The 9,487-nt window shown below is 28.8% G+C and overlaps 1 protein-coding gene across 3 annotated transcripts in view; it reads left to right on the top strand.

Annotated features, from left to right (window-relative positions):
- LOC136078153 (major facilitator superfamily domain-containing protein 1-like) overlaps positions 1 to 9,487 on the top strand; it is a 24,060-nt gene extending 14,573 nt beyond the window's left edge. For 2 of the 3 annotated variants that reach the window (XM_065793215.1, XM_065793217.1), the window contains 6 exons: positions 512 to 620; positions 697 to 834; positions 906 to 1,042; positions 1,313 to 1,415; positions 1,528 to 1,644; positions 9,296 to 9,487. In XM_065793215.1, coding sequence (XP_065649287.1) covers positions 512 to 620; positions 697 to 834; positions 906 to 1,042; positions 1,313 to 1,415; positions 1,528 to 1,644; positions 9,296 to 9,322 — 631 coding nt within the window. In that variant the 3' untranslated portion in view covers positions 9,323 to 9,487. Of the gene's footprint in view, positions 1 to 511; positions 621 to 696; positions 835 to 905; positions 1,043 to 1,299; positions 1,416 to 1,527; positions 1,650 to 9,295 lie in introns of those variants that run through there. The other variant, XM_065793216.1, reaches the window with a different exon arrangement.

Raw genomic sequence — 9,487 nt, 5'->3', positions numbered from 1 at the left:
TTAGCTTTTAAATATAAGAATTAAATCATTTTTAATTTGAACTTATACCGCATAAATTATGCCTGATATACATTGTTACAACTATAACTTCTTTATTTAACGATATGCAAATTCTGCTGTTAAAACATATTTTAACTTCAGCAAAAAAAGTTTTTCATGATAATATTGATGATTTGTCTGTTGTTTAAGAGTTGTTTGCTACCCCTATAAGTTGTAATAGTTATAGTTCAAGGAAATTTTTGAAACTTGGTATTAGTTTATTATAGTATATAATTAGGATAAGGAGAAATATTTCTCAAATATGTTGTTTCAAGAGCCGCCCTAAAATACACACAAGACACACAACGATATATTTTCAAAAATATAAAAATGTGAACTTGTATTTATAAATATATACAAATCCAGATTTTTTAACAAATTTGTTTTCTACATTTTCACTTTTAAACAATATAAGTTTTGAAGCAATTACTTTTTTTACTTTGCATTTAAGGTTTTTCTAATTTATTTGTAGTAAGTTCATTCATGAGAAATATGGGTACATAGATCAGAGGTCAGCAGTTATGGCTGGTTCAGTTTATGACATCTCATTAATCCTTACGCCGTTGCTAGGAATAACAGTGGTAAAGTTTGGAGTTTACCATTTACTAAATTATTTTCTTATTAAAAAAATGATTTCTTAGGACTTCTTGCTTTCAGGATTACATCGGTTACCGTGGCATAATGGCGTCTGCATGTGCAGTGTTTACTATACCTGTTTTTTCTATACTTGCATTTACTGATTGGCATCCATTGATTGGAACTCTGTTGCTTGGTGCAACGTACTCAGCTGCTGCGGTAAGGTTATATTATGTTTCAAAAAATAATAATTTTTTTTTAATTCTTGTATTAAGTGTAACCTTTTTTAGACTAGCATGTGGCCCTCAGTTCCATTAGTTGTCAACCCTATTTTTCTTGGTACAGCAATGGGTCTGATGACTTCAATGCAAATGATTGGAATCGGTTCTTGTAATTTAGTGGTTGGAAGCATTCTTGATAGCTATAAGTAAATTTTAGTATATTTTTGCTAGGTATGTTTTGTCTATCTTAAGATAGATAAAACATGCCTAAAATATTTTATCTAATATAAAAATAAGTTTTTTTTTTAAATAAAAATTACTGCAAATTTTTTAAAAAATTTCTTTTTTATTGTTATTGTTTTACTTTTTATTAATTTTTCTAATTATTGTGTTATAATTATTAATTAAAATTATAAAATATTAAAGAATGTTATTAATAAATATCATATTAATTGTTAAATAGTTTTACTTTCAAGAAAAAATCCCCACAAGTGGAAATTTGTTATGTTATTTCTATTTGCAAATGCTTTGGCATGTGTCTTGTTGTCTGTTATTCTAAACATTATTGATTTCAGACAGGTATGTTTAATTCTTTAAATAGTATAACTGTCTACATTTTCATGTTATTTATTTTAAATTAAAACAATATCATTTTTTGTTCTATATTAAATATGTATAAATTATAATTTAGAATGGTGTTTTAAATAAGACATCAAAACGCAAGCAAACAAAGAAAGCATACTTATCAAATGATAAAGAAAGTCTTATAGTAAATAAACCACATAATGGGGCATTAGATGTTGATGCTGTAAGTCCTAATAATTTACTGCCTAAAGTCTTTTTCAATCTATTCATTAAGTTGTTTAAAATGATGGTAAAATCTCTTTTAAAGTATAAAATATACTGGTATTGTAAATAATATTTTATTTCATTCAATATTGCTACTGTTTTTTGTTACCACAGATTTGTTATTGATTTAGCAAAGGTTACAAAAGGTTTGTTTTTAAAAAAGATTACAAAGTAGTAAACAAATATATTGTAGAAAATGTAACAAAACTGGGGAAAAAAATACTATAAAGCTAAAAATTTGCATGAAAGCTTTAATATATCTGGAAAATTACCAAAAAAAAATCTCTATTGATTTAACTATGGAAAACCTATTTTTATATCAATGTTTTGAACCAATTGCCAAACTTGACCCTAGTTTCCGAATACTGCATAATTGTCAACCGAATAGTCAGATACTGATTAAACTGTAAGTGGATTTTCAGCAAGGTTTTAAAAAGGTAGGGTAGCATTTCATCCTGACAGGTATAAATAAATAATAAATGTTATCTGACTCACCAATTATTTTTTTTTTTTTTATATTTGAATTACTCCAATACTTCCTATCTTGTTTTTGGAAGAGAAATGTATTAAAAAGCTCCAAATATTTGATTACCGATCAAATAGTTGAATTAATTTGATTGGATGGAATCCTAGAGTCTTTGCCGCCATTATAGCATAAGGAGTCCGGGGTCAAAACCAGGAAGAAGTTTCCAAGTTTCCAGGAAGTAGTTACCACAGCGCTGTTGTTATATGCCTTACTTAATACTATTATAATGTTAATCATTATTGGAAAGAGTGTTTTTTGATTTTTACCTCCAAAAAGGTTGACACTTCACAGAAATGAACTTCGAATTCATGTTCAGCACTTCCAATTTCATATAGAACTGATGAAAAATGCACTTAACTGCAACTTTTATAAAATTTTGTTGCACTGTGTTATTTGCAAATTCTGAGTGTATTAGATTGAGTTACTTCCAGAGTGAAAGTAGCAACACACGTTTACATGAGTTTCTATTGGTAGACATCAAGCTTTTTACAGCAGAAAAAATTTTCAGTTAGCTGGGTTTTTTCCGTTGCTAAAGCAAATTACAATTTTTATATTATGAAATTATTATATCGAAAGTCTCCTTACATTACATCCTAAAGTAAAAGTTATTTTCTTGCTTTTTTATGGAAAAAGTGGTCCAGAAAATGCGTTTTTAACTTATAAAATTTTTTTAAAGTACATAATACTTTTATTGATCAAAAAACAATTGAGGCTTCAAGGTTTGTAAAAATCAACATTTTGAGCTTTTTTTCCATAGTTATTTTTTCCGTAAATAGCTTATACTTCTGTAAGTTTTTATTGCAATCTGTTAATTTTTCTATTTAAGATTTTTTTACTTGCGTTACAAGATAATCTTTTATTTTTTTATGACTTAATTATTTATTTCATATTGTTTCATAGTTGTGTTATTATAGATTTTACTTATATTTTACTTGTTTTTTTTCTTGTTTGTTTTTTGTTTAAGAGTAAAAAATTTTCAAAAAACAAGGGGTTGCACCCTACATCACCAAGTTTGCTGAAATTTGGCACAAATGTGTAAAAATGTAAGTTAGGAAAGACTAAAAATTTTATCCCTTAAAAAATTACAGCAATAAAGTTTGTTAGATTTTGACTGAAAAATGGGGGCTGCCAGAAATGTGTCCGTTTACTATTACCCTTATATGTTGCTTGTAGTAATTTTGCAAAGCTAAAAATTTGGTACCGAAGGAGTTAAAAACCTGTTTAATCTGAAAATTATAGATTTGTGTCTCTCAAAACAACAAAATATAGTTTATTTTAAAATCTACAAAACGCACTAGTTAATGACAATAAAAAAGAGCACTGACAACTTTAGCTCTAGAAAAAGTCTGACTGATAGAAAAAAACTTTTGGTTTTAATTTTCTTAAAGATTAGACGTATATCTACTTTATGAACCAATTTTGTTTTGACCTTATGTTTTGCTGAGGAGTTATTGATGTTTTAGTTTTTCAATTTTTAAGAAAAGAAATTTTGAAAGAAATAGGTTACTAAATTCATTTTGATAATGAACTAAATACAATTATATTTATTTTTGATCTAATTTTGAGTCAGTTAATTTAAAAAAAACAGTGTGTATGTTATGTGATTTAAATTTTTACAAAGTTGTCACAAAATATTGTTAAGTATTTTGTAAACTTATAAATTTGTTATTTTCATTACATAATAGTTATGTCATTAACATTGTTATTTTCATTACATAATAGCTTTAAATTAAACAATATGTAATCTTTTTTTTTTATTGGTTGTTTTATTGTAATAAAATAGTGATTATCTCATCAATAAAATAGTGATTTTCTCATCAATAAAATAAGTAATAAAATGACAAGTGTACATAATAATATCCAATAAATATTACCTTGTTAAATTATATAACTAGGTATAATTAGATTTAGTTATAATCTACTTTCACCCTAATTTTTGGTAGATGATTAGTAGAGAATTGACAATAATTAGTAGATAACTAGGCATTTAAAATGTCTATTAAAACTAAGAGATATTTATTCAAGCAATATGTTATAAATATAACTTTATTTTTATTTTAAACATATTGTTAGTGTTCAGGTGTACTTTGCTCATAAGGAATATTGTATTTAAGATTTCTTCTATTTAAGTGTTTAGATTATAATTCCTCATTATAGTTTTATATGGATAACAAAACCAATTGTTCGTTTGTAAATAATTATGGAGCTTGTTATAAACAATCATATACCCAAGTAAGAAATCTGATTGAAGATATTGACAGGAATGATCATAAATTACTTGTAAAACGAACAAACCTGAAAGAAGAACAAATTGCTAGTATATACACACATCATCATGATATGTTAATAGTGTGGTTTGAGAGTAATCAGAAAAGTTGCTGTAATCCATTTCTGACTCACAAAAAAGTGTGTAGAGGTAAAAGTTCATATACAGTGGGTTGCATAAATATAGAGTCAGTTGATTTTTAATATTTTTTTTTTAATGTTTTTTTTTTAATTTAAAGCAAACAAAAAAGTTAATAATTTAAATTGTTTTAAATTTTATTAACAGTGGTTTTATAAAAAAAAAAATTTAAGATTTTATGAGAAATTTATACAACTGTTAAAAAAAAAAAAAAAAAAAAGCAGAACAAAAATATAGAGTCAGGGTGCAGTTTAGTATTTTGTATGCACACCACAAACTTTCTAGGTTGCACGCATGCACGAACGTGTCTAGGCATAGATTCAACTAGTCAAATGCATAATCCTCTGGGAAATTCTTTTCTAATGCCTGCTGTAATTGTGCAACACTGGCTGTGCTCTCTTTGACCAATCTCTTGTCTATCCAAGCCCAAATGTTCTTGATGGGATTGAGATCTGGAGAATAAGCTGGCCAAAGAATGACTGACTTTTTCCGATCAAGCCACTCTTTAACTGAGATTGCAGTGTGAGCCGTTGTGTCATCGTGCTGAAAAATCCATTGTTGTCATCTTCCGTAAAAAGCTCTGGCTGTTGGCAAAAGTTTACTTTCGAGGGTCTCTTTGTAGTTGTACTGATTAATTCTGCCATTATAAATGTTGTATGACCCTGTACCTTTAAGGGAGAAGCATCCCCATATTCCATCTGATCCTCCTCCGCCTTGTATCCTTGGTACACAAAAACACTCTTTGAACTTTTCACCAGCCAGCCTCTTGATTATTAATCTTGACTTGCGATTTATTGCCTCAAAATTGGATTCGTCACTAAAAATGACTTTGGCCCAGTTTTCTACAGACTAGTGAAGTCTTTCTCTACATCACTTTAATCTTTTTAGGCGATCTGAGACATGCAAAAGTGGTTTTTGAGCAGCAACATAGCAATCTAAGCCTTTCTTATTTAGGCATCTTGGTACAGTCCATCTACTAACACTAACGTTACCAGGCGTTTTTGTGAACTCTTCAGCAAGTTCGCGGTAAGAAATTTACAACTCTTGTCTAACTTTTCGATAGAGATAACTTTGGTCGCTTAAAGTTAGCTTTAAAGGTCTACCAAGCCTTGGTAAATCTTTGACATCATTATGTAGCTTGTGGTTTTTCAACGTTGTTTGTGCACATTTAAGCGAAACATTTGAGCTATTTCTCTTTGGCTTTTTGTTTTATCTTTTATCAGACTTCCGATTTGCCATCGCACCTTGTTTGAAACAGCTTTTCTGCCCATTTTTGTCTTTTTACTTTACTGAATAATTGCCAATGCGAATAAATCAAGATATAAAAATGATAATTTTATTTTATTTTCGGAAGAACGTTTCTATAGTTTGAAAGAAATCAACAACCAAATTTTAGATCGCTCAGATAACATTTCGTTGAGATATTTCAACTTAAGTCATTAAATTTTAGTTGACTCTATTTTCGCTACATTAGAAATACAGGTATGTTCTTTTTAAATTAATAATTACTCAAGACTGGTTAACCTTACGAGTTCCAATTATATGCCATTCAATAGAGAATCAATTAATTAAGACATTTAATACACTTTTAATCGTATTAACTAGTTGGTTTCAAAGATAATTGTGAAAAAAACAAAAATTTCACAAAAACAAAGTAGTGACTCTATATTTATGCAACCCACTGTGTTTTCATTTTAATGGGTAATACCATTCTTAATAAGTTGTTTATAAGTTTTTTGTAATAGGATATGTTCATTGTTTTATAATAATAGTATAATTAATGTTATAGCATTTGAGTAATATAATTACATTTTCTTTTCAGCATCTCTACGTGTGATTACAATGCATACTGTATTAGAAGCAGAAACCGTAGGTTTAAATCTTATACCTGGAAAAAAGTTGTATCCAACCTGTCGAAGTAAAGTTATGAAACATTTATCAAAAAGTATGGGTGAAATAATGATGAAAATTTTGATATTGTTAGTCAAACATCCGTGCAAAATAAAAAAGAGGGTGTAAATACACACTTTATAGCTGCTGGAGTATCTCCTATTAAGGTCAAAGGATTGCATAAGTCAGGTAAAATCAGAGAAAGTAAACGAAAATTGACAGCATTAACAACCTCCATTGAGAAAAAACTAGCCAATTCCCTTAATATACCAGAAGAAAGTTTTGAAGAACAGCCAAGTTTCGGTAATGAGTATGTGGAAAAAGCAAACTTGTTTGATAGCATGATGGTATTGTTAACTAATAAAATTGCAATAAAATTGAGTCTACAGCAACATGTAAAAAAAATTCTGAAGCATTACATGTAACAAACTATGTAGCTCAAAATGCACGTAAATTAGCATTAGAAAAAGGTATTTTAGCCATGCCTAATCCTAAATTAGGAAAAGTTCTTCCTGATGTAACAGTTCAACTGGTCAAGTCTTTTTATGAATATGATGAATATAGCCGTATAATGCCTGGTAAAAAGTACTATGTAAGCATAAAGAAAAATGTTCACATGCAAAAACGTTTGCTCTTATGTAATTTAAAGGAGTTGTTTGTTGCTGTCAAAAGCATAAACCCAGAAATAAAAATAGGGTTTTCAAGGTTTTGCGCATTGCGACCAAAATAGTGTATTGCTGCTGGTGCTTCTGGAACACATTCAGTATGCATCTGTGCTATTTATTAGAATTTAAAACTGCTTTTACATCCTCTCTATGTGACATATAAAGAACTGTTACCTTATATTGTATATGACATGACTAATAACGACTGTATGATGAGTAAATGTGAAAGATGTCTAGCAACTACGAATGCATTGGTTGAAAAACTTTATAATTTAATTGGAGAGTTTGAAGATGACAATGAAGTAAAATTTGATCAGTGAACAACAACAGATAGGTCAAACTTAACACATAATAAAGAGCCAATGTCTGAATACATTGAACAAGTATATAAAAAACTGACAAAACTCACACCACACTCGAATTTACTTAAGAGTCAAGCATCATACCTGAGATCAAGAAATGAAGATATGAATGAGTTAACAGCATTATTTCTGGTTGATTTTTCAGAAAACTATAAATTTGTAGTTCAGGATGAAGTACAAAGCTTTCATTGGACAAATTTACATTGTACGCTTCATTTTGTGATTATTTATTTCAAAAAAGAAGGTTTTCTCAATCTTATTGTATTGTTTCAGATGATATGATGCATGGTGTGAACATGGTGTATAAAATTATTGATGTTGTCAGCAATGATATTTAAACAAACATCTACCTCAAATAAAAAATATTGAATACTTTTCAGATGGGTGTGCATGTAAGAATTGTAAAAATATTTTGAATCTTTGTTTTCATCTTGAAGATTTTGGTTATTCTGCTAAATGGAACTTTTTTGCAACTAGTCACGGTAAGCAACCTTGTGATAGCATAAGCGGTACAGTCAAACGTTTAGCAACTCTAGCAAGCTTGCAAAGAGATATAGGTAATCATATTTTATCTCCACAAGCAATGTAAAAATATTGCAATCAAAATATTGAAGGTGTACATTTCATTTATATATCGTCAGAAAATTTAACTTTCGTGAGAAACACTTATAAGGAACGATTGGATACTGCAAAAACCATACCTGGAACTCGTTGTTACCATCAGTTTGTGCCATTGGCCATCAAAAAATTAAAAATATATTTAATATACCTTTTATTATCTTTAAAAAACATGCATAATTTTTATTGATCAACTCGAATAGATTTTTTATTTGTGAGGAATCATCGTCAAAAATATTTTTGTTTTATTTTGAACTTACAATTTTTCTTTTATTGCCTTTAATAAAGCATGTTTAACGAAATAAGTAAAACAGAATAAATGCAAATGTTGCTTTTTTTTCTAGATAGGTGCAAAACTATGCAGTGTTGATGAAGATTTTGCTTTCATTCATAACTTTGGAAACATCCCTTTAACAACTGTAAACTTAGTACCACGTGATAATGCCTGTGTTTCCTACGAGCAAAAGTGGTGGATAGGAGTCATTGAAGACAATAATCTAGAAGAAAAAGATGTGCTGGTCAAATTTATGTGTCCAAATGGTCCTGCACGGTCGTTGAAATGGTTATCAATAGATAGCCAATGCTGGATTCCAGATGTCCACACCATTTGCAAAGTTAAAGTACCGACTACAAAAACAGGACTTTGCTACTATTTAGCCAAAAACGACGTTACTAGGTACATTTTATGAATCCTAGAATAAACTACATTGCCTTGCTTCGAGAGATACAAAACTGAAGTTTTCAAACTTAGCAGGTTTTAAGCTCTTCTAGTACCAAGTTTCAGAATCTCAGCATTACTAAAAGCACCGTATAAGGGTAATAGTAAAAGGAAACATTTTTGGCACTTTAACCCCCCCCCCCCTTCCCCCTCCTTCATTTTTTAGTCAGAATCAAACAAACTTGAAGTTGCTGTAAATCCTAAACGGATAAAAATTTTATTAAAAAAAATTTACAGTCTTTCCTTAGTTATGTCTCTAAACATTTGTGCCAAATTTCAGAAAATTTGGTGATGTAGGGTGCAGATTTGTGTTTTTTTGCGCCTTTTGAAAAATTTTTACCTTTAAGGGATATTTCTTAAACTTAAGTTAAAACCATAAAACGTTCATTTTTAATATGAGAACCTAAAATTTGTTTTTCTTTTTCAGAAAAGAAAAAAGGGTTGCTCGGCTTAACAAACTCTGAAATTCTACAATGTTAGATCGAACTTTTTCTTGCTTTTACTTCTACGCACAATTATAAAAAATTTTAATATAAAAGAGTATATATTTGTAATATGATACAAATTTTTCTATTGAAAAGTTGTATATGTATAATTTTTATTTGTCTCATTTGTTAAA

The sequence above is a fragment of the Hydra vulgaris genome, chromosome 03, assembly GCF_038396675.1.
Source record: "Hydra vulgaris chromosome 03, alternate assembly HydraT2T_AEP".
Classification (NCBI taxonomy): domain Eukaryota; kingdom Metazoa; phylum Cnidaria; class Hydrozoa; order Anthoathecata; family Hydridae; genus Hydra; species Hydra vulgaris.
Note: the sequence above shows the minus strand (reverse complement) of the source record. Positions and strands in the feature narration are given on the sequence as shown.